General features: G+C 39.8%; 4 protein-coding genes across 9 annotated transcripts in view; 2 read left to right on the forward strand and 2 right to left on the reverse strand.

Moving 5' to 3' along the window:
• The window catches only part of LOC104432520 (GRF1-interacting factor 1), a 4,289-nt gene extending 2,811 nt beyond the window's left edge, over window positions 1-1,478 (forward strand). For all 3 annotated transcript variants that reach the window (XM_010044964.3, XM_039307795.1, XM_010044965.3), the window contains exons 3-4: window positions 1-3; window positions 731-1,478. The exon at window positions 1-3 is cut by the window's left edge and continues 82 nt beyond it. In XM_010044964.3, the coding sequence (XP_010043266.1) occupies window positions 1-3; window positions 731-1,117 (390 nt within the window). In that variant the 3' untranslated portion in view covers window positions 1,118-1,478. The remainder of the gene's footprint in view (window positions 4-730) is intronic.
• A 2,513-nt stretch (window positions 1,479-3,991) lies between these two features.
• Window positions 3,992-11,308, reverse strand: LOC104432521 (putative disease resistance protein At3g14460). Of its 4 annotated transcripts, none has more exons than XM_039307898.1 (4): window positions 7,912-11,308; window positions 7,623-7,785; window positions 7,094-7,351; window positions 3,992-4,679 (listed from the first exon to the last, which is right to left on the reverse strand). In XM_039307898.1, the coding sequence occupies exon 1, from the start codon at window positions 9,941-9,943 to the stop codon at window positions 8,117-8,119; it is 1,827 nt and encodes a 608-aa protein (XP_039163832.1). In that variant the 5' UTR covers window positions 9,944-11,308; the 3' UTR covers window positions 3,992-4,679; window positions 7,094-7,351; window positions 7,623-7,785; window positions 7,912-8,116. The 4 variants fall into 4 exon arrangements, with proteins under 4 accessions (XP_039163832.1, XP_018724186.2, XP_018724183.2 ...); XM_018868641.2 differs by lacking the exon at window positions 3,992-4,679 and having other exon boundaries at window positions 6,969-7,351; window positions 7,912-8,586; window positions 8,917-11,308; XM_018868638.2 differs by lacking the exon at window positions 3,992-4,679 and having other exon boundaries at window positions 6,969-7,351; window positions 7,627-7,785.
• Window positions 11,309-12,108: 800 nt separating this feature from the next.
• On the reverse strand, window positions 12,109-14,387 carry LOC120290696 (putative disease resistance RPP13-like protein 1). Its single transcript, XM_039307058.1, has 2 exons — window positions 13,871-14,387; window positions 12,109-13,160 (listed from the first exon to the last, which is right to left on the reverse strand). The coding sequence occupies exon 2, from the start codon at window positions 13,114-13,116 to the stop codon at window positions 12,109-12,111; it is 1,008 nt and encodes a 335-aa protein (XP_039162992.1). The 5' UTR covers window positions 13,117-13,160; window positions 13,871-14,387.
• A 3,166-nt stretch (window positions 14,388-17,553) lies between these two features.
• Window positions 17,554-20,528, forward strand: LOC104432522 (c-Myc-binding protein homolog). Its single transcript, XM_010044971.3, has 5 exons — window positions 17,554-17,692; window positions 17,866-17,938; window positions 18,054-18,102; window positions 18,471-18,594; window positions 20,132-20,528. Exons 1-5 carry the CDS (start codon window positions 17,675-17,677, stop codon window positions 20,216-20,218), a joined length of 351 nt encoding a protein of 116 aa, XP_010043273.2. The 5' UTR covers window positions 17,554-17,674; the 3' UTR covers window positions 20,219-20,528.
• Window positions 20,529-24,600: the final 4,072 nt, after the last annotated feature.

Raw genomic sequence — 24,600 nt, forward strand, 5'->3', positions numbered from 1 at the left:
CAGGTCTGTACTTTCTCCCATATGAGAATTCAGTATGTATTTAATGCTTTTTTAAGGATTTTGCAGATGAGCCTTGGGACTGAGAAAACTAGATGTTTTGGTTGGTGCTTTGGTTTCCTTGGAACTATAAGTTTGTCATCTTTGTTACCTTACCGTGGTATCCATGTTGCATGCGGGCTTGTTGCTTCTTTCTCATGCAACGGGGAGAGAGGGAGAGTGATTTCAATTGCAATTTTTGGTGGAATTGAAGGCTACATGGACTGTCAGATTTTAAAACCATTTTCACTGAACATTGTCATCTTGAGAGGTCATCTGAAGCATGTGTGTGCATTGAATGTATTCTCTTTTTGATATTCTGGTGTGCATTCAATGTACTTTTTATCCTGATATTGTGGTCCAGAGTGGCATTACTTTGGGTAACACCCTAAGTAGCCAGTTATACTTTGAGCCTATCTGTTTTCTTTCCTGTCTCGCGAAAGTATAAACTATAATTGACACTTCCAATTCTTTCAATATCCTCAGTTCTTCCTTTGCTATAACCTCAAACCTGTATTGTCCTCTGGCCACAAATTCCAAGGCGTAACAGATTTGTAAAATGCATTCTCTTGGCCCTGGTTTGACGAACGAGGCATCGAGATCATTCTCACTTTCTGTCCCAGAGTCACTGTTCTAATTCTGCATCTGCTCCTCCCAATTTTACAATCACTGAACCTCTGTTCCTATCCTGCAGTTTCCCACCAGTACCATTGCACAGCCTGGATCGTACTATGTGCAGCACCAGCAAGCTCAGCAGATGACCCCACAGTCCCTCATGGCTGCTCGATCTTCCATGCTGTACACCCAGCAACAACCCTATCCCTCATTGCACGGCCAGCTAAGCATGAGCTCCGGCTCAGGGCTGAACATTTTGCAAAGCGAGAGCAGCCACTCGGGAGGTAGTGGGGCCCTCGGTGGCGGAGGCTTTCCCGAGGGCTTGCAGGTTGGTGGGAGGGGAATGGCGGGTGGAAACAAGCATGATGTTGGGAGTAGCAGCTCGGGCGAAGGACGAGGTGGCGGCCAGGGTGGAGCAGACGGCGGCGAGACCCTCTACTTGAAATCAGCAGACGATGGTAATTGAGTGAGGGAGACAGCAAGACGAGCCAAAATGGTCACTTTGTTTTGATCTCTGAACTTTGATGAGGTAGGGAAGCAAGAGGGGTAGTAGAACTTCGCTTCTTTTTGGTTTTTTCTAGTTCCCATGCAATGAAGGTCTTAAATCTTGCAGTATATTTCAGTATATTCAAGAGGCAGGCCATGCACTTTTATGTCAGCGTATCATGTAAATTTTGTAGGACAGAGTTCATGATGTTTGGGAAGTTGTCTGACCATCCATGACATCCATGTGCTTCTTTTGACAGATCCAGATGGTGGTTTTAGTTGCATAATCAGCTATCCCAAGTTTATTATAACTCCATATAAAATTGTGTGATTTTGTCAAAGACCGCCTTTGGAGTACTTATTAAACAATCAATCCGAGAAACTTTGTAGTTTCTAATACATTATTTGTTATCGTGTTATGTGCGCATGAGTTTTGAGAATCGAATATTTTCACATGTAATAAGTATACGTAAGGAATGTCTTGAGTCACCTATCGATGAAACCCGTATCTTAGAAAAGGTCGATTTTGCAAGCTCTTTAATTGAATTAAAGCCTGGTCATATGGCTTAAAAGCTTCAGGAAGATTGTTGGATCAGCAGCTCCAAATGACCAGATTAGATGATTTTGAAAGATTGTTACTATTCATTTGATGTACGGCCTATGAAGTAACTCTTCTCCTAAGCATGATGGTTAATAATGCTTTCCGGTCGCTTATTTCTGGATAAGCTGATTTTAGTTTACTTTATGTAGCACTGCAATGTGACATTTGTGATTTATTAAAACTAGGTGAATTCTTAATTAGGTAGTTTCAAGATCTACTCTCTTTCCCTCGTGAAGTTAGTGTAGATATGCGAGATGCTTCTTGAGGCACGGTGCGACGAGAAGAGAGAGATCTAAGGACCATGTTGAGCGGCGGCGGCGGCCAACCACAGTGGCAGTGCCGACAATGTTGTCTTTGGATGTGGCTGGTTGGCGGGTCGCGCAAATACAGCATGGAAGAAGGAGGTGGGAGTCGCATCGTGGTCCTCCACCCGGGGTGGGGACCGGGTTTAAAGGATGTGCCTAGATTGAGCTCTTTTTTGGGTTTGGGACACAAGAAAGGTATTCCTACTTTTCACGTGCAAGTCGCAATTGGTGAGACAATAGCTTGTCGAAGCTGGATAGGTTGATGAACTTTGGGCTTGTAGTGGGGACGTGGTCCACCCATCTCTTTCGGTATGCATGTAGCCATGTGATTTGCACAAAGTGTGTCTTATATAGGAAAAAGATAGCTAGTTTTTCTTATTAATACTGCATATCCTTTATATATATTTTATACATTTATCATTAATTAAAGATGAAGAAAGATAGTATTTGAGTTTAAATTTAATCATTGAAGAAATAATTCTTGCATTTTGAAGAGAATGGCACTCGATAAATATATCTATATTCTAAAATTACAAAAAAAAAAAAAAAAAAACATATATTGCCAAAAAAAATGCTTTTAGTTTTCAAAGTCTTCTTTTCTAATTTTTCTATCATACATTCATTTTAACTAAGTTTTAATTATAAAAACATTCATGTTGCCCATTTGCATGTTTGGCTCTATACATTTCCCATTGCGTATGTTTAATCTTTTTTGGTATTGTTGCACTGATATATGTCAAATACAATACAATCATAGAAATAACATAATAATATCCTTGAGATCATAAGTGACAATGATTACATGCTAATGCAGACAAAAATAACGTAAAAAGTACCAATAAGTGTCGACAACGCACATTTATCAACGACCAAGAAAATGTCAATTTATGTGCTTACTAAATGACACTTAACTTCGCCTCTATGGTTGTCACATGGCAAGACATCTTAAACAATTTTGCCATGTGTCTTAGATCCATCCAATAAATATTGATTTATAATCCCTAAACTTCATGTCTTATTAAGTTTGAATTTCAAAAAATAAAAATAAAGATATTTTAAATGTATTTTTATATGATAACAATTCTAATATCAACGAAATCTTCTTCTGTTTATGTGCTTGAACGACACAAAATTATATCTAAATGGTATAGATTAGCTTAGCATAATATATTTAACTAAAAATGAGTAAATGATATAGTTTATTTAGTTTAGCAAAACTTCAAAAATACATATTTATATTTCAGTAAGTTTTATATCCATCTTTTGAAATCGGATTATCCCAACAGGTTTTACTCTCAATCTTACATGTCAAATAGAATACAAACAAAGGATTAGGAGAGATAGCCTCAAGTATTGATTTAACTATTGATCGTGAATTGAAATGCCATTTAGAGAATACGATATTGACTAAAAAATCCCATGTCCTAAAATAATTTAGGATTAAATTCGAAAATAAAGCTAACAATCTATTGCACGTTAATTTTAAGTTTAAATATTGAGGTCTCCATTTTGGATATCTGATTGCATTAATGTTTTTACTAGTTTCAAGAAAGCTTAAATCTGAAAACCATAAGCTAACACATTGTAATTGGGAAAATGACATAATTGGTTCTCAAACTTTGGTTCAATTTATGTTCAATATGGTCCATAAACTTTAACTTAGTGTACAATATCATTTCAAAACTTTCGATTCATTCAATAAGATTCATAAACTTTGAGTATATGTTAAAATTAGTCTCCAGACTAAAAAATCTAGTGACTAGATTAAGTCTAGTAATATAATAATCTAAGGATTAGATTGAATATTTACAAAAAATTCAATAATCATATCGAACAAATTATAAATCCAAAAACAACAATGCATGCAGAGCGAAAGTTCAAGAGTCACATTGAATAAATTAAAAATTTAGACACGAAATTATATATTTGATTAAAATTTAAGGATCATTTATGCAATTATCCTGTCATTTTTGCTCAGTGCTTTTCTCCACTAGGAAAGGAGAGCAAGCTTTACCTATTGACGAGGAAAGTATGCTTACAGTTGATATCCACCGGACCAAAAACCGGGGAGGGAGAGAGAGAGAGATCCAGCAGGGAATGATGCAATACAAAGAAGTGCGGGAGTTTCTTTCTTCTCCGTCTCTGCACGCTCTTCATTCCCTTTTCTTTTTCTGGGTCAATCTGCACGCACTAATCCGAAACACAAACCCATATATAGTCCTCGTAGGCAGCTGTTTGGCGGGTTGCCGAGATCCATGGCGGAGGAATAGATGGGAGTCGCATGGCCGCCGGATTGCGTCGGCAAGAGACACCGGGCCAGGGACCGACTTCAATGGATGTATCTAAATTTGGCCATCTTTGGGTTTGGGACACGAGAGCTCTGCCTTGTATGTAGTTTAGGCCACTAGCTTTTGGGAGATTACAGCAATCTTGGGATAAGTTTTGTGTTGCAGAGTACCAGCTTTAGCTTTACTGCACGCCTGCCATTCTTTATGGGGCACACTTAATATAGCTGCCTTCGGCCTTGCGCCTGGTCTTTAATCACCATGGCCCATTACATGTGCGCCACAGTCGGTGGGGCAATAGGGGTCTGTTTGATAACACTTCCGATAACAACTAATTTTGTTATTTTATTCCTGAGAGTAAAAATAGAACAAAAATTCGTTTAATAAATTTTTGTTCACGGGAACAAAAATCAATTCTTTTATTCCTGGAAATAAATTTGGAATAGAATTAAGAAACGGAAAAAAGTTACTTTTTGTTCTCAGGAATCATTCCTAGAATCAATTCCAATTTTTTTCTTTTCTCTTCTTCCTTTTGGCCGATGACCTTACCGGAGCATCGCCAAGCCACAATGAGGCTGATCTCGCGCCGCCTAAGCAAGGTCGAGCCTTGCCTAACCATTGGCTAGACTTGCCCTTGCCCAAATTTGGCAAGGCTAGGCGAGTCTCTAGCAAGCTCGTCAAACCTTGCCCTAGCCCAGTGAGGCTCCAACAAACTCGTCGGACCTCGCCCAACCAATCACTAGCCACCGCTATGGCTAGCAATCGACTACAAAGGAGGAAGAAGAGGAAAAAAAGAAAAAAAAATAAGAAAAATAAGAAAAATATAATAAGTACTAAAAAATTAAAAGAAACAAAAAAAAAATTTAAAAATTCTATCAAATGCATTTTTTTATGGAAATAGAAATTTTAGACAATTACCAAGAGCGTTATTTTGCTCAAAAATTATTTTCGAGAATACAATAAAAAATCATTTATGATAAAAAATTATTCCCGAGAATATAATCTTTACCAAACACGCCTAACTTGCCAGAACTGGATGTCTTCATGGGCTTTGGCTTGTGATGGGGATCTCTTTTGGTATGGTAAGTAGCCATATGTTCCTTACTTGCACAAGTGTGTGAAAAAAGATATCCTATTATATCTAATATAGGGCTTCAAAATATTTCCCACGTTTAATAACTTCTTCCAAGCACAAGTAGTATCTAATTTATAGTCAAGACGATAGCTATAGAGCCAGGCAAAACATAGAGACGCGCCCCTCAACAAATTACTCCTCAGCCACTATAAAATGCAAGCAAGATTTGGCAGATCTAGTCTTCGAATGCCAAGGCCTCCAAAGTGCTTAAGAAGGCAGACACTGTCCCATCTAACTTTTGCTCGCCTCTTTAGCATCAGATTCTCCCTCCCAAAGGAAAAGCTCTACACTTTGTTTCAACCATTTCAATTACCATCAACCAGAGATGACAGTAATAGTTCACCAGAATATCAATAGCAGACTTAATAAGCTGAAGTTTGCCGGCATATGAGCGCCTGAGCAGCTTTATAACTGTCCAAGTTTTAAATCTTGTTGTAATTCGATCACTTTATGGGAGGTTTATCTGAAAGTCTTCCAAACAATCCAAAATCACTAGAAGAAACAACCAAACAAGAACATAGGGCTGGCTAATTCATCATGCTATTTGATTTGATTGGTGTATGCATTTCCTAAAGGCTCAAATTGTTAGAAAACGCACCAAACAATGTATATATGACATATAACTTAACACTTCCCCTGTTGCAGAACCGATCCCCTATGCACGAGAGAATGCAGATGTAATCACATCAATGAGATAGCCAGGGAACATGACAACAACATAAAAGCCTAGAAATTTTGAACCAATGACATGTGCACTTATATAATGCCAGAAATTCATGCGGACAATTAGTGGGAAATTTAACAAAACAAGTAGGATGTTGACAATTTGCTAATCCTTTGGAACAGATTCTTTCTAGGTTCTGATAATACATGAACACAACTTGCGTCTTTTCAAATAGCCTGTCAAAAGAACTAGCAGAAACAATTCTACTCACCCTTTAAACTTTGCCAACCAGTGACTGCAGGGCTATGTCTTTGAGACCATGAAGTAGAATATGAATAGTCAACAAAATGAACGTCAGGCAAAAATTTCATTGAGTGCTATCCAGGATGCAAAACGCTTTAATCTGTGTTTGTACTCAAAGTGACCAAATCATTCCTTATACTTGGATGGTGAGTAAAATTCTGGAATGGAAGGGTTGAGGGTGCTATAAATCCGTTTCCCACATTGATTTTGATGTGCGTTATCATATGCTCAGAAATGAAGAAGATCATGTGCGTGGGAATAAGAACACTGTATCTGTAAATGCAGACTGAAAAATTAATACCGAGTTTCTTCTGCTACTGGTGAATGCCACAAAAGTAATTTTTGCACATCAGAATTAGAGACATAAGGGAAATCAGTCAGGTATATTTCACAACTTTGTATATGCGCCCAAATGGAGTTTCCAGACTAAAACAGGAAAGAGAATTTAAAGTAACTAACCACCATTATCATGACATGAACTTGCCCTATATCTGAAGTTCTGGACTACACTTTTACAAGGTGATGCAATTTTCAAACATATTCAAACTTGTCTTGCTATTCATTTATCATATAAATTATGTCCAGAATTCATATCCATTGAGTGGATTGCACATCAAAGAAAAACATACACTTATGGAACAGGGAAAGAGAATTTATGCATACCTATCCTCAAGAGAAATTCAAGAATCAACTAATCAAAGGAAAAATCTCCACAAAAGTCAAGATCTGAACAAGAAAGCCTGCAGTGCCATGTCCATAATTCTCTACAAGGAGGAGCAATCTCACATCCAGGGTCCCCCCTTCAGCATCTTCTCCTAGACTTAATACCAGTGAGGCGATGGTGAAGGAAAGGGTATATAGACCCTTGCTTAGGAAGCTGGGTCGAATCAGAAAACTTCACCAATCAAATTTAAATGTAATCTGCAAGGCAAGCAAATTGGAAAGAATCCAGGTGAATGAGACTGAACATAGCGATAAACAAAGAATTGGATGAGGGAATGCAACAAACTGCTAGAATGCAAAAATAAGCAAAAAATACAAATTCAAATGAGATCCTGGATTTATTGACATTTTCACCAGTTGGTTGAAATCACGCGAAGCATTTCAATGGACAGGGGAACTGATGCCAAAATTGAGGAGAGAAGTGACAACAAGTGGAAGAGTAAAGTGGAAGCAAATGGCAAGACTGTACCTACTTTTGATGAAACATTTCGAAGCATAGAAATCTTCATGAGACCAAATATACAAAGAATATATGCAAACCCTTCCTCGTGGGATAATTTAACTACCCTTCAGGAGAGATCCTGTTCTAAATTCCAATTATGCTCCATAATCGTAAACTCTCATCCTTCAAACTGACAATAAAAAGAATAAAGAAAGCAGTTAAAGAACATTCTCCAATACAAATTAAATTTTCATATTGTTGGGAAAACAAATGATGAAACACAATAATAAACAGAACAAGGAAATAAATTAGATACCGGATTTACGTAATCGGTTCATGGACCTACTCCACGGGAAGAGCAACGCAAGATTCCACTATAAATCGATGCAATCCTATTGCATCCTCGCTTAAACACTCACAAAGAGAATTTGCAGATTTCACAACAAGTTTATTTGCTTCAAAACACTTGCAATTTCTTTAGACAGCATGCCACACGATTGGTCCAAAATAAGAGATCTCTTTTAGGAAACTGACTCGGATTTGAAACCAGTCAATCTAACTTCTGGGATTTTTTGGATGAGAAGCCAATAGGCACCGGTCAGCTTTGAGCACCGCTCCTTGAGAATCTCACATCGATCAATCAGGAGTTGCTCTAGAGAGGCAGGGAGACCATCCTGGGGCAAGTCCCTCAGCTTCGGGCATCGTTGGATCTCTAAGGTCCGGAGAGAGCGTGGGAGACTGCTGGACAGTCTTTCCACGTTCCTCATATCACATATACGAAGATGGATTAGAGAGGAAGGGAGCGGAAGCAGAAGATCTTCCACCTCTCCCACTCCTCCAGCGCTACCGTCAATCGACAGATATTGAAGGGAGGTGAGGGGGGTGAGCCACTCGCTCACTGACTGCTTCATATTCCTGCATCCCCTTAACTCAAGTTCCTGTAGCTGTGGCGGCAATCCTCCATGGGGGAAGCACGTAATACTCTCACAACCTAAAATTTCCAGATGACGGAGATATATAAGTCGATGTAACTGATTAGGTAGTGATTTTATCTTCGGACACTCGTTAAGACAAAAGCTCGAGATGCCAGGAGGAAGAGGAGGGAAGCACTCCAGCTCTAGAGAAGGACATTGGGCCAATAACAAGAAATTGAGATGGGAAAGCCTATGCAAGCACTGGGGTAAGCTTCTCACATTCTCGCAATTGTGAATGATAATCTCTTCAAGCGACTGAAGACTGTCTAGATTTATCTCGGCGAGCGACTCCACTCCCCTACAATTCCAAATTTCAAGTGTCTTAAGAGTCGCTGGTAAATATGTACCTTCACTGAATGGAGAGGCGGGCAAAGAATCGCATAGGTAGATTCTTAATCCTTGCAGACAAGATGTCATGTCCCTGTGGTTATAGCTGCTACTGCTGCTTGGTTCATCCAGATTAATACTTAATCCTATGGGTAAAGATTGTAACATCTCGCAATCGCTGAGTTTTAATGATATTATTGATGCCGGTATACCTGTTTCAGGGAAGGACACAAGTTTTGGACAGTTAAAGACTGTTAAGCCTCTAAGAGAGGTGAGGGCGTGCATCTGGCTTGGAAGCTTCTCTAAATTGAAGCAACTTCTCAAGTCGATGGTCTCGACGTTGCTAGGTAGCTCTACATCTCCTTCTCCAGCCACAAAAGATATGAATTCAGGACATCTTTCGATGAGTAAGCTCTTCAAAGAAGTGAGATTTCGAATTACATCTCTATCTTGCCACAAGTATATTAACTTTTCACAACTTTTTATCTCCAACTTCTCCAGCTTGATCAAGAAGCTTGTAAACCCACGATTTAAGCAAGTCAATTCAGCAACGTCTTTTATCACAAGAGTGGTTAGAGATGTCAGATTTACCAAACTACTCAGCACCCTCTCATTACAACCTCCAATGTTCAATTCATTGAGAGAGGGAAGGCTATCACTAAAGGGCAAGGCATTCATGCGTGGACAGGAGTTGATTTCGAGCTTCATGAGGGAGCTCAGTTGACCAGGTAATCTTCCGATCAACAAAGGACAATCCCAAATGATGAGATGTGTAAGACAAGGGAATAAAACTCCTACTTCTTCAATGCCAATGCAATGAGACCAGTCCTCCCATAATAGCATGTCCTTGAATTCCAAAGTTATTAAGGACGGGAAAGGACTTTTTGTTCCATAAAATTCAAATCCTACTATGCATATTGCATTTAGACCTTCAATGTATAGTTCTTTCAGTGAAGATAGTTGCCCGAGTGATGGTAATGCTTTGACACTACAGCACCTATGTAAACGTAAATGCACTATGTTAAAATATGAGGGCTTCCTAGCCATGATGGGAATTTTAGGCCACCATAGTAGGATATCGCAAGAATTTCAAGGTTTTGGTGAGGACAAAGAGAGTCAATGACCCTTGCTTCAAGGTTGTCATTTCGAAAATTTTCAAAATCTTCACTCCATCTCATGGTCAATTGGCATATCCCCTTCTTCATAAGCAAATTGGCACCCTTGGCATCTTCAACTTCTGAAACCTTATGCAAATCAGAGATGCACAATTCACCTGTAAGGTTCTTCAAGTTTTTTAACTCCTTCAACCTCAACCCATTTTCCGTTCCCACTGTAAACATGGTCAACATCTCAAGACCCACCAAATTACCTATATATAGCGGAATTGCTCTTAGGCTCCAAGTGTCGGTAAGGTCAAGAAATGTTAGATTGATTAATTTCTCTATATCTTTAGGTAATTCAATAAGGCTATAACAGCCTCGCAACATCAAAGCTTCTAGGTTGTTTAATGCAACAATTGACTTTGGAAGCATTTCAATATCGGTATACGACAGATTAAGGTACCTTAGGTGCCTCAATTTACCAATGTCATCTGGAACCTCACGGATGCCATAGTGATTTAATGAAAGCACCCTCAGGTACTTCAATCCCACCAACAAGTCACATAGCACTTTCTGAGACAAAAAAGACCTATAATAATGCCTAGATTGCTTCACCAATGATATGAAACTCCTAATTTTCTTCATTCCATGATATATATTGAATCTTTCTGGCAAAATGTGACTACTAGAAATGAATGAGGCATAACGAGCTAAGGATGCATTGTTTTGATCACCCTCAAACTCAAACTCCCCTGAGCTTAAGCAAGTTGCACCTGCAACTAACTTTGCTAGGTCATTCACAAGATCATGCATTAGGAATCGTGATCCACCACTACTCGACTTTTGAATAAACGACCTAGCTACTAGCTCGTTGAAATAATTCAAACCTACATTCCAATGATTTTGTCCTTTTTTCCCCTCCAACAAGCCCTCTGCAATCCACCAATGAATCAACTCATCCCGTTCGATTTCGTAGTCCTTGGGATATATAGCACAATAAGCGAAACATCTCCTCAGATTGGAAGGGAGATGGAGATAGCTAAGTTTCAAAGCCGGAAGGATCTCATTTCTTTCTTCCGGTAGGTCCCAAATTTTGCTGTTCAACGTAGCTTCCCATTTGTGGGGACAGACCTCGGTGCGTAGTAGCCCGGCCAATGTCTTCACGGCTAATGGCAACCCTTTGCATTTTTCCACTATTTTCCGACCTATTACTTCAAGATTAGGATGATGATCAAAATTTCCGACTCCAAGAGCATGAAATGCGAACAAAGTCATACAAGCATCTAGTGACAACTCTTTAAGAGTTTTTGGTGGAGCAGAGCATTGAGGGCGCGTTTGGTAACGATTCTGTTCCCTGAGGCGATTACGATCGAACCGATTCAAAGTCATACAAAACTTTTGAGCATCTGGTACCGTATTAATTGAGTTCCAAATTAATTTCTTTTGACACTTTTTTACTTTTTCCTATTCTTAAGAGTTTTTGGTGGAGCTCGCCGGTGGCTAGGGCACGGCGAGGCCGCCTTGGCCACCGGCGGGCTATTGAAGCAACATGGAGGTTACGAGCCTCGCGAGTGCCGGCGAGCTCGCTGGCCATACGGCGAGGCTTGCCCGGCCGGTCGGTGGCCGGGCGGGTCGAGGCTCGCCTCAGGCAGGCGGGCGAGGCCGGGGCCGAGGCCGAGCCTCGCCACTGCCGCGGCGAGGCTCGAGCCTCGGCGAGGCTTGCCCACTCCGCCCGGCCGAGGCGGCTTGCCGGGCGAGGCCGGCGCCACGGCGAGGCCGGGCTCGGACGGCGAGGCCGAGCCTCGCTTGGCGAGCCTCGGCGGCGATCTCGCCCGACAGCTTGGCGAGCCTCGGCGATCTCGCAGGCGGCCGGCGACCGGGCGGCGGCGGCGGGCGGCGGCAGGCGGCGGCGGACGGCGGCGGGTGATGGCGAATGGCAACCGAGATGTTCAAAGAGAAAAACAAGGTTTTATTGTTTTGATTCTCTTTTCTGATTCTCTTCCGAGAATCAAATTTTTTAGATTCTCAAACCTTGTCCGAAACTGTTTAGGAACAAAAATTTTACCAAACGCGTTTCGTCCCAAACGATTCGGGAACAAAAAATCGAAATTGTTACTGTTGGGCAAGTTGCCAAACAGAGCCTGAAGCAACACGCAGGTTACGAGTAGTGATAATGATCTTGCTTCCCTTCACTCCTGATTGAAAAGGCTTCAAGAGGATAGTCCAATTTCCATATTTCTCATTCCAAACATCATCCAACACGACAAGGAACTTCTTTCCCGAAAGGTTTTCCTTGAGCTTATCTTGAAGCCAATTTAGGTCCTTACCTTCACAGGACAAATGGCTGTTGGTTGTCTCTAGGATATTCTTTGTAATAGTAAGCACATTGAAATCATCGGAAATACAAGCCCATGCTTTCACATCGAAATAGCCAGTAACCTTACCATCATTGTAGATTTGTTGAGCTAGAGCCGTCTTCCCTACGCCTGCCATCCCTACAATGGGAATCACTTTTAGATCCACACATTCTTTATCATCTTCTTCTCCAGTCAATAATCTGAGGATCTCCATTTTTTCATCCTCCCTGCTAACAAAACAAGGCTCGGGCAAATACGTAGTGGGAAGCAGCTTATCTAATTGGCGGTATGCTGATCGCTTCCCATTATTCCCTATTAGGCTCAGACTATCTTTCCGAGTTATGAGCTCCTCTAATCTGCCATCCATCTCTTCTACCTTGGATCTCATTTTGTGATCGAACATAAATGCTCTCAGGCTCATTTTGAAGCAACAACGTGGAAGAAGGAATCGTGCCTTACCAGTGCTGGATTCTGCCTTGGACTTGTTTTCCACAGATTTTGTGGCGAACTCATCTAGCAAGTCTTCGATGTCATAGGCCAAGTTCCTAAGATCTTCAAGCCACGACTTCACCCCGAGATCGCCGGTCAGCTGCCTGTCCTCTGCATCGTCCAGCACTTGGTTGATACTGCTCAGCATCTTCTCCCATTTCTTCAGCAGCATGTCGATCCCCTCGTGCCGTGCAAAGTTGAGCAGCTCGCGAGAGGCCAACCTCTCAAACAGCACCTGAAGAAAGGCGCCAAGAAAGAGCTCTGCAATGGCCATGGTCTGGTTCAGGAGAGAGGATTAAACAAGAGTGCCTGGATGGTCTGAAACAAAGTGTAGTGAGAAGAGGAAGCAAAGTCTGCACTTCTGGGACAACAGCATCAAATGATGATGAGAGAGTAAGACTTTAAGCTACAATGACTATTTTCATAATGAAGCTTCCTCGTTTTGTTTGGTGCGCAGGGTCAAATGAAGATGCTTATTGTTTGGTCCCCACAAAGAGGGGAGCCCCCCAACTTCAACATGCCCACCAACCATTCAAGGAGGTAGAGTTTAATCTTTGATTATTCATACCCCATTATTACGGTGTCTGACAATGGGCTTATCAGCGGTAAAGAAATAGTCAGATCCCTGGATTGCAGTTTCTGCTGAGGATCATATCATAAAAAATTACCTGTGTGGGGGAGGAGGTGGACTAATTGAATTGTGAAAGCTGGTTGAGACACCATTTAGCTGTTTGAATCCAAAAGAAACATATCATAAATATTTCATTGGTCTCAAAAGGCTGCTTGGTAGGGTCAAGTGAATGTCCATTGATTTGTAGGGTCAAGTGAATGTTCTTTATGGTCAAGAGTATGTGCCCTCTGGCATCCGGCAGAGAAACGCACACCCGTGCCTCTTTTGATGAGAAGCATGCCCCACTTAAGCGGGTCGACATTGATGGGGCTCGTGTGATGTACCCGATGTTCTATCAACATGAATGTGGATCCCTTCAGGGTTTTGAAACAGAGATGAGATTCTTTCGTTGTCTTACCCGTCGCTCAGAGTCCAGTACGGAATTTTCCCCCCAGCAAAAATCCCAACTCAAAGCGTCCGAACCTTCTGTCCCATAGGTCAAAACTGGAGCGGAGGCCCATCCTTCTCGCTGGGCTCCGACTCATCTAAAACCTTGAAACCCGAGATGATTATCACCGCTCCGCAGGATAAAGAAGCAACAACAGCAGCAACAGCAGCAGCAGCAGCAGCATATTTCGAGGGTAAGACTCCCCTCGCAATCCGTCCCGGCGTAGGGTTTCTCATCACGTCGAATCGCCGTCCAGTTTGCTTGGATTCGAACGGCGACGCGGAGGCGGCGGACGTCGTACGGTGCTGCTCCGATCTCATTGTGGATGCTGGATACAGAGGGTTGCTTGCGTGGAGATTTGGATGGAATCCCTCATCGGAAATGCCCTCGTTCTTCCGTGATTCCGGCGCTCTCTCTGTCTCGTTGAATCTGTAAGCGTTGCTTCGGGAAGCTTGAAACTGCTCTTGAAGTTCGTATTTTTACTCTCCTCCTCTCTGTCGCTTCTGCTTATTTTTCCGTCTCTTTGATAACTTTAACTGTCTTCAGGGCAATTTCTGTTCGAAAGTAAATTTTTTTATTTATTTCTATTCTCGAAAATAAGAAAAGTATATGCTTTCATTTATTTTTTTATTTGTGGTCTAAGTATGTTCTCTAATCACTTTTTTATTTTATTTTAGAGGATAGGATAAATTATTTGACGTTACAAAGTGAATTTTTATTCATTTTCAATTCCAAGGAAAAAAGAAAAGAAAAATTAAAAAAACGGATAGTTACCAAATAAGTTCCAAGAGGTCTGTTTCTTGAATAGCATTGAAGAAAGGCACCAAGAAAGAGCTCTACAATAGGCATGACTAGGCTCGATGAGTGGTAGAGGATTCAACAAGAGTTGCTCACATGCTTTGTAACAAGGAACAAGAGTTCTTCCATCCAGACTTAGAGACGGCAATCCTTGTAATTTGATTGATCCCAATGTTACATTGTTGCATTGACCTGCTATGGGTACCAGGTAGAACCAAATTTGAACCATAAAAAAAGATTGACCCAACATGAATCTCACCACTTTTGAAATTCAATTTAATATGTATACTATAACATTACATCAAGCAATTGGAGTTGACATTGTCTGCCATCACAAACATAGAGATGACATAGAGCAAAACATGCAACTCTGCACACCGAAAAGCTACAATAAGTACGATCTGAAACAATCCTTACTCTAATCGGATGGTTTTCACAAAGTTTTATTTCAAGTAATGTATAACCTAAGATGCTCATCAGTGCCGATCTTTTTTTTTAAAGACCAAGACTACTCTCAAAATCATGCTTAATAGAGAACTCAGTAATTTTGATTACATCAAACATCGAGAATTAGATGACAACAAGATTCGATGCTTAGATTACAGAATAAGCAATACAAATCTAGTGCTCCCAGCATTTGAAAAATATGGCAGCGAGATTCGATGCTTAGATTACATTTTCAACAATTGTCATTCAAATCTAGCAATTATATTTGCATTCGAAAAATATGGCAGCGAGATTCAATGCTTAGATTACATTTGCAATAGTTGTCATGTGTCTCACATTCGTCCAATACATAATGCTTTATTGATTTGTAATCCCTAATTTTTTTTTTTTTGTGACCCAGGAACCCCATACAGCCGGTAGCCGGCGAGTAAACCTAGGGAGACATGTAAGCAGGAGGACTCACTACCCCGGTGTCTCACTTAAGACCCCAAGCGATCATGAGAGAATTCGAACTCCTCCCCTTCATAAGGGGGAGAGAGCCCAAATCATCGTGGCCACCAAGGCGATGGTGTAGTCCCTAAACTTCGTGCCTCATTAAGTTGAAATTTAAAAAAAAAATGATATATATCTTAAATGTATTTTTATATGATAATATTTTCAATTCAACCAAATCTTTTACATATGATAATACAAAACTATATATAAATTGTATAGTTTCTTTGACTCAAGAAATTAAATTTAAGTAAGAACGAGTAAATGATATAATTTACTTATTTCAACAAAACTTCAAATATACATATTTATATTTCAAAAAGGTTTATATCCATCTTTTATAATCGTATTATTCCAACAAGTTTTACTCTCAATCTTATAAGGAGAGATATCCTCTAGTACTGATTTAGCTATTGAAAGTGATTTAAAGTGCCATTTAGATAATACGATACTGACTAAAGAAATTCTAAAATGACAATAGGATTGAATTTGTAAATAAAGCTAACGTTCTATTATACGATTATTTTAATTAATTTGAAGTTCAAACATTGAGGTCTGCATTTTGTACAACTGATTGCATAAATGTTTTTACTAGTTTCAAAAAAGCTTAACCCGAAAATCATAAGCTAATGCATTCTCGTTAAGGAAAAATGACACAAATGATGTATACACTTTAGTCCAATTTTTAACATCGTCTCTAAACTAATTTGTTCAATGTAGTTTCTAAACTATAGGGTGCGTGGAAAACTCAATGATACAGGAAAATACTTTTCGGGAAAGCATTTTCCAAGAATACGGTTTTTTTTTGTTTGGCGATGTATAATTGAAAATGTTTTCTGCCGTTTGGATCACACATCATCACAGGGAAAAAATGGATTTTTAATATAAAAAACTTCAAATTTTTAATATTGTTGTTTTTTTATTTACTTTTATTTTATTTCCTTTTTTATTTTTCCTTCTTCTTGTCCTTCACTCCTCAGCTTCCTCATGCCATCCATTTTGCTTCCTCTGGCAATTTGTTCCCGACTGGCTTACAATGGATGAGCTCCAACTATTGCTAGAGGCAGCGAGCTCGCCAGCTAGCCACTAGAGGCCGTGAGCTCGCCCAATCTGGTGAGGCTTGAGCATCATCACTAGAGGCCACGAGCTCACCCGATTTAGCGAGGCTTGAGGTTCATCGGCATGGGGCAAACTCAAGCCTTGTTGTCAAAAGCCATGAGATCGCTTGATCCGGTGAGACCATAGCTCACTTGGCCATCATTGTGGCCGATGACGGGTGAAGAAGAAGCAAAATGAAAATGAAGAAAAGAAAAAGAAGCAAATTTGAATTTTTTTATTTTTATTTTTAAATTTTTTTCCAAATTTTAATTTTTTTAAATAAAAATTCAAATTCCGTTTTTTAAAAATATATTTTTATAAGAATAATTGTTTGTAAACTAAGCATCAAATCTAAGTTTTGATAGATTCGGAAAATGTTTTCCGATCCTTTCAAAAGGGAAATCATCTTCCTAAATTTAAGCTTTACTAGAAAAACATTTTCCGTTGACCATTAACTCATTTTTCTAAGCAATCCAAACGCTGAAAAATAAAGAAAATATTTTCCCTAAAAATGTATTCCACGAAACAAACGCATCCTATGTGCAATATAATTCATAAACTTTTAATTTATTTAATTTGATCTTTAAGCTATATAATTCGGTGATTAAATTTAATATAGTGAAATAATAATTTAAGAATTAGATTGAATATTTACTAAAAGTTTATATAATATATTGAATAAACTAAAAATTTGAGAATAATAAGATTTAAAATTTAAAGATTATATTGAATAAATTAAAAGTTAAGTAATGGCTTTTATATTCGGCCGAAATTTAAGCATTATCTGTGTAATTATTTCTGCTTTTGGCCAGTAGGAAGAGAGGAGAGCACGCTTACTTATTAACGAGGGAAAGAAAGTACACTCACAGTCGATATCCACCAAACCAAGAACCAGAGAGAGAGAGAGAGAGAGAAACAGAGAGAGATATCCAGAAGGAAATGATGCGATACAGAGAGGTGCGTGAGCTTCCGTCTTCTTCTCCGTCTCTGCACTGCACGCTCTCAATTCCCTCTTCTTTTTCTGGGCCAATTTGCCCCCACTGATCCGAAACACAACCCATCTGTAGTTTCCTTGCGTTTCTTGATTCAAAGGCTCGATCTTGAGGCTGCATTTTGTCATTTTTCCCCAGGAAAAAGAAGCTAAGAAGGAGGCATTCAGGAAGTACTTGGAATCAAGCGGGGTCGTCGATTCGCTCACCAAAGGTTTTTTCGAGCTTTTTTTCTTAAGAGTCCCTTTTCTTGCTTCTTGGAGTTTCAAGAAAAATTCGATCTTTCGATGTGTTTGAATTCACGTGGTGTTGCAATGTGTGAACTGCAGTTTTGGTTTCCTTATACGAGCAGAACGACAAGCCCTCTTCTGCAGTTGAGTAAGTTTTCTGGCTACTTTTCAGGTTTTTGTTTTTGGGTGCGCGCATTGACCCTTGTTTCTTTGCTTTCTTGGTGTCTGAGCATTTGCATGAACCATTTGAAGATCCATTCTTCATGAGAAAGTTACGAATTGCTTTTGCAAATATGGAACTTGAACTACCAAAACTACATTTTGGTTCCTGAATATGGGGATCGGAGTTGCATATTGGTCCTTTATCGAATGCATCGAGAATTGATGATTACTTTTCTGCTGAATTATACCAAACTAGATGAATGTGCTATATTATCTGTGAGTTTGATCAGGGAAAGATCAAATTTTTCAGATTTTCTTTGCTTATGGCATGTTTCTTGATGATGGCTGCAACAGGTTCATCCAGGATAAGTTGGGTGGTCCAACTGTGTCCGAGTATGAGAAGTTACAAGCTGAATTATCAGATCTGCGGATAAAGTATAATGAGCTTTTGGCTGCACACCAGGAAACTTGTAAGAAGGTGAGACCTGCTATTGATTTGAAGCAACAATATTTGCTATGTATTTATACTTCAAGACTAATTAGCTTATGAATTTTATTTCTGGAGGTGAATTTAGGTGCTGTTAGCTGAAGCATAGTTATCTGTTTTTCTTCATTGAGAATCTCATTGTATAGATTGCATTTGGGAGCTACTTTATCTGAAGGGCTATTCTTGATAATTTTGGGAATTTATTAATCCGACATACCTCTGATCTTTGCCAAATTGCTGAGCAATCCCATATGTTTAGACAAATGATTGGGAAACCCCTACTGGAAACTATTCAATCCACTTAACTAGTAAACTGCTGAGATGGCTTTAGTGTGCAATTTCTAACCCAGTAGAGTCGAAATACTGATGTGATTGTGTTGGTTTCTTTTAGTTTCTTTTTATTTTTCAAAAAAATATGCACCTCCTCTGTAGTGTAGAGGGCTTCGATGTAAACAGAAGAAGATGTGGGGTAACTATTCAAAATGCAAGTGGTGTCATTACAATTTGGCCATAACTTGAGGGAAGTCGACATAAATGTCCTTTGATGTTGAGAATTTCATCTTCCATTTCCTGGGTAGGACATCTGTTGCTTGGTTCTCAGTAAGACATATAAATATTTGTCGGTTTTATAACCAACATGAGGATCTATGGAGAAGAAGGAAAATGAGTTTATGGTACTTAGCATTTAGAGAACTACTGGAGACTAGGATTTGTGAAATTGTAAGGGAGATATCCGGACAAAGTAAGAAAAGATTGAAATTTCATGCGCTTTCTCTTACTGAATTGTAGAGTCAATTGCCTTTGGTCATTCTTTGATAAGTTTGTCAATAAGTCCTTAAATCTGTGGATTCCAGTGTATATTTGCTGCCCGAGAAACAAGATTTTAATGGCCATTGCTGTTGTGAATGAATCTGAATCTCAGTTCTATGCACAATGCTGCAGCTTTGGTTGTCATTGCTAGGTAATATTAATCTATGCGCCAATATATTTTTTATCATCTGTGATAGGTTTTACTAGGAAGATGATCGGGGGTTTCTCTTCCTCTGTCACGAGACGATAACCAGTGGCCTTCAATGGGGAGAATTCAAAAAATGATGGTTGATTCAGTTGCCATAGATTGCTGCTGTTCTGTGCATGATAAATCTGCTAGGGTGAGACAGAAACCGAATATAGCTTCCTCCATTTATTGGAAAAATGGGAGTGAGTGAGAATGAAGATGTTTTCACTATTGATATGTTATTTTTAAATAGAAATATGAGAACATATCTCATTTGATGATCTAATTGCAGACATTTAATCCATGATCAATAAGTGAGAAAATTAGGTTCTGTATCACCTGTTTCCTTTTTCAGTGGTATGTAAGAAAGCACTCGTTGATTTTCCATCACAGATTGTCATGGTGCTTATGATGATGCTTTTGGGGTGTCACATTAAGCCAAATTGTTGCTCTGTCCTCATGCGCTTTGTTTGTCATGTCTATCCGTTTACTTATAGTTCAGTTTGGTGGATTTATTTAATGTCCTTGCAGTTAGATGAACTAAAGAATCCACATAACATGGCTCCCACCAAGGAAACCAGCGATGGCGAGGGTTCAAATGATGGGCCACATGAGTAAACTGAGTTTCATGGAGGCATCCTTCGTGGTAAAAGGACAAGCGACAGAAATGAAGCCTCGAATGCATCACTTCATTGTCTATGTGAGCATTATAATCATCATTGACTCATTTGTTTATTTGTAAAAAGCGTGCCCTCTCTCAGAATTCTTATGTTTTACTGCTTATCCCAGTGCATTCTTTGTTTCAAATCTATGATAGCAGAGTCACTAAAGCAGTCTGTTTCTGTCTATATTTATGCTGCTTGGATAAGCTTGGCCTTTTAATATGTTCAGACTCATCTTAAAATTTGTACGAGCATTATTCCATTGCCGTTGATTGTCATTACTGCAATAGAACAGATTTATGGTTCAAGGGGAAAGAACGGAGAAACAATGAGCTTCTGTTCATTCAGTTACTTCTGTATCTTCGAAAGGATGGTGAATCCTGAATGAAAACCGAAATACATAAAACCCACCTTCGTGGCAACCATATAAACAGTTCTAGTCCATGCATTTATATGAAAAAATTTAAAAGAATAAAAAAACGTAAAGCTTTCCAATTATCATCGACAACTTGCCAGTCGAGTCTAGTGCGTGCATCCACGCATTTCTTGAGTACTCATCCTAATCAATGTCGGTGAAAGGCACGCGGAAAGAACACTGCAAGCAGAGAAATCAGGATAGCCACAGTCGAGATCAAAGCCTGCACGCATCCATGAAGAATCAATCGCATTCCGAGAAGCGTTATGTGCTGTGGCAGCAAAACTTAAACAAGAACAAGATGCAGAACTTTCAGGGTTTGCTTCCTTACTGCAATTGCAGATGCGGCTAGTCCAGCTCTTTCCCTTGGGTCCTTGAGATGGTAATTGCAAAAGTACAGAACCGTAGCATAGTACCAGAATGGAGGGAACACAAACCCCAGGTTCAACCATCAGAAATCTGTCTCATACTCGTTATAATAATTTCAGCTGAATTATTTCAATGATTTATAAAGTTGTATCATGAGATAATCTTTAGTAGACATCTAAAAGCAGAATATAAGTAACAGATTCATATTTTTATCATTTATTTTCATGAAGAAATGTGGTATTTTCTTGCAACAATCTATCGACAAAACATGCTTATTGTCCTTACTGGAGACATAAGGGATACGCTCTGAGCAATGTTATCTTTTAATCTTTTAATATTGTAAGGCGCAAGGATCATCCGCATTTTGCGCAATAAGTCTGGAATATATAGATGATGTTTGATTAGAGGAAAATTAACATAAGATCAATGAACACAAATTTGGCACAAGTACAATAAGTATGGAACTTGCTTGATTGATACTGCCCTGAGAAATTAACAATATATGCACATTAGATAAAAGTTGAGCATGAATAATTATGTCTTCAAATGCAATGCATAGAGGTTAAGTTGTATTCTCACATAATGTATCGTAGTTGCATATTGTCGTATCATGAAAGTTGAAGTAGATTGTAGAAAGCAGGAGTAAGTAACGGTGAGAGTGGCAGCACTTCATTCTACTCTCCCTCATGTGAGGTTACTTATTTGTCAACCTACCAGTTTTGATATATTAAGATGTTCCTCCTATTTGGATCTTATGACTTATAGGCAGAGGTGTTCATAGGAATCAGACCCAATTAACCTGAGAACTTAACCGAACTGGCCAATTCTAAGTGGTTCCTAGTTTTAGGTGTGAAACTATCCGAACCAGATCAGATTAATATTCTTTTAAAAGAAATTCATTTTCTTTTAACGTAAAGAAGGAAATTGCTAAAATCCTAAATTGAATCAGACCGGTCCAATCCTCAATTTTAGGATGGAACAGTCCCAACCCATGAACCAATTACTCCTATTTAAATATGGCAACAAGATAGTTCAGGTCATACTCGAAGTAGGCCTGATCAATAGAAGTGGCTTGGGCCACAGCCCGTCTAAGCCTAAAATTTCTTGCTGAGGTTCACCCTTGACTACATAATAATGAATTCTAGATATCAAATGGACTAATCCTAAGGCATGCCTAGGCAGACCAAGCCTAAGAAGGGAATCGCTTAATCAACCCTGTCCATTTCGCTCTCCGGGCCTGACGGGGTGTGACGACGAGGTCCGAGGGGTCGTAAATCCCGCACTCATTATCTAGTTTAGAGACCACCAGTCCCAAGACCTATTGATTATAATCTTGCCAACATTTGACAAACGGGTGTTGCGTAAAATGGCCGACATTAGAATCATAAGAACTTACGAGAACCAACCAACGCCACAGCCAAAGCACGGGAGAGGCTTGTCGAAGGGCCGGGTGAAGAATCCCCGGGATGCCGGCTCCAGCAAGGAGAAATCCCTGTCATCGGCGAGAATCTGCATACGCTTTTCGTTTCCATGGCCATGCTCATCTGCGGAATAAGTAGGAAAAAACGAGAATCAGAGTACAGTGTCCGCTCCACAGATCGCGAAAAGCAAACACGAAAGAAAGAACAAAGACCAAAAAGGGGGCACAAAGTCGCTTTTTTGAACCGATGCACATGCGTTGAACTTATTCCGGACCTTGTCCCATCAGCGTGACCTTGTCGCTCGGCTTGTCCAGGCGATCTTCCATGGCGAACCCAGCAAAATTTCCCCTGAAAACACATCGTGGACTGTGATGTCAGAACACCATGGAAACAGATAGAAACAGAGAGAAACGGAGAGAGGGGCTACCGGAAGTGCGGAGACATTGAGGGAGAAAGTGGGACGTGGGTCGCGTTTTGAAAACGGCGGTTGTTCCCTCGGCATAACCGAAACAACCGTCGCTCGGTCGCAACGCCCAATCGGATAGTTGCAGGTGTCGCTCGCGGTGGAGTTTAGGAAGTTCCGAAAAGTTCAAAGGGAAGTGGTCATGCCCACGTTCGTGTTTTATAAGCTTTTTGGGGGGGAATTTTTTGCACTTTGGGTACTTGTAGTTGAAGGAATGTTCGCATTTAGTCCGTCTACTTAGTTTTTTATTTATTTATTTGAGCTCTTACGGTTCGAGTTCTGTGATGGGAATTGTTGACTCAGTGCTGACCGTTAACATAGAAGGTCATATGCGTAAAATATTTAATAAAAAATCTTATCTTGGGTCATTGAATTTTTTAGGATTTTTTTTCTAGTGTCAGCGACGAATAAGGGTATTAAGATTTTTATATATATCATCAAGTTATTTGTAAAGCAACCTTTTGGAAGACTATCAATAAAGTATTAAGATTATTGTAGTTGTATCAATTTAGTCCCAAAATTATAGTCCGACAATTTGTCAATATAATTAATCCAACCAATTTTGTTCAGAAATTGTTGACGTGAACGTCAACTATCCTATGTGATATGGTCATACGATCGTGTTGACATAAATAATTATTAAATAATTTTTTGAAATTTTATTCTTTTTTTTTTATCTTTTTGCCAATGGCTAGTTGTCAACTATGGCCATGGCCGGTGAGGGCTAGCCTCCTTGCCAAATTTGGCGAGGCCTAGCGAGTCTCGCCTTGGCCCGAGGCGAGGGTTGGACTTGCCATCCTTACACTTGTCCAGGCCAAACTCAACAAGAGTTGGCTAGTTGTCCACTAAGGTCATGGCTAGTGAGGGCTAAGGCCTCCCTTGCCAGATTTGGTGAGGCCTAGCGAACCTTGCCCTAACCTGAGACGAGGGTTGTACTTGCCATCCTCAAACTTGACTAGGCGAGACTCAACAAGAGTCGGCCGGGTCAAATCTGGCGAGGGGGCCCTTGCCTAAGCTAAGGTGGCCTTGTCTCCTTGGCACTCACCCAAGTGAGGCTAACCTTGGCCTATGGCGGCAAACATGACCCTCACCTAGGCAAGTCCAGGCAACCATTGGAAAAAATAGAAGGGAAAGAGGAAAATTGAAAAAATTATAAAAATTACATTCGTGTTAGCCTCGATCTTATTACGTAAAGTGATTAGTATTCATTCAAATTAAAATTGATTAGAATGATTATATTAATAAATTATTAAAATGTTTAAATTTGAATCGATACAAATATAATATGTGTAGACCATGTAAGGCAATTTTTCCCGACCTTTTGCCGCTCCAAAGAGTTTGAATTGGACAACTGGATGGAAGGCATTCCCCACAAAATGGGACATATGGTCAGACACATTCAGACGCAACAGCACTTGGATTTGCTTTTCATCGATTTCCGCGACCCGACCCGCCCGAAACCGGCGCCCCGATCATCCGACCCGTCGAGTCATCATCCATTTGGAACTGCGGCGAGAGAACGGAAATAAAAACAAACGTAAAGAAATCGGAGGATCGCAACCGGAAATGCCAGCTCAGCCCAGATCCAACGGCCGGAAACTCGCCATCCGAAACAAAACTCGAGAATACCGATTTCCTCCAGATATTTTAACAAATTTTTTTTTAAAAAA

This window comes from Eucalyptus grandis, chromosome 2 (genome assembly GCF_016545825.1).
Source record: "Eucalyptus grandis isolate ANBG69807.140 chromosome 2, ASM1654582v1, whole genome shotgun sequence".
Lineage (NCBI taxonomy): Eukaryota > Viridiplantae > Streptophyta > Magnoliopsida > Myrtales > Myrtaceae > Eucalyptus > Eucalyptus grandis.

Coding starts and splice junctions, on each gene's coding strand:
- LOC104432522 (XM_010044971.3), top strand. Junction 17,939..18,053: donor CGTCGATTCGCTCACCAAAG/GTTTTTTCGAGC, acceptor TGTGAACTGCAG/TTTTGGTTTCCTTATACGAG. Junction 18,595..20,131: donor ACCAGGAAACTTGTAAGAAG/GTGAGACCTGCT, acceptor ATGTCCTTGCAG/TTAGATGAACTAAAGAATCC.
- LOC120290696 (XM_039307058.1), bottom strand. CDS start 13,116: ATGGCCATTGCAGAGCTCTTTCTTGGCGCCTTTCTTCAGGTGCTGTTT.
- LOC104432521 (XM_039307898.1), bottom strand. CDS start 9,943: ATGGCTAGGAAGCCCTCATATTTTAACATAGTGCATTTACGTTTACAT.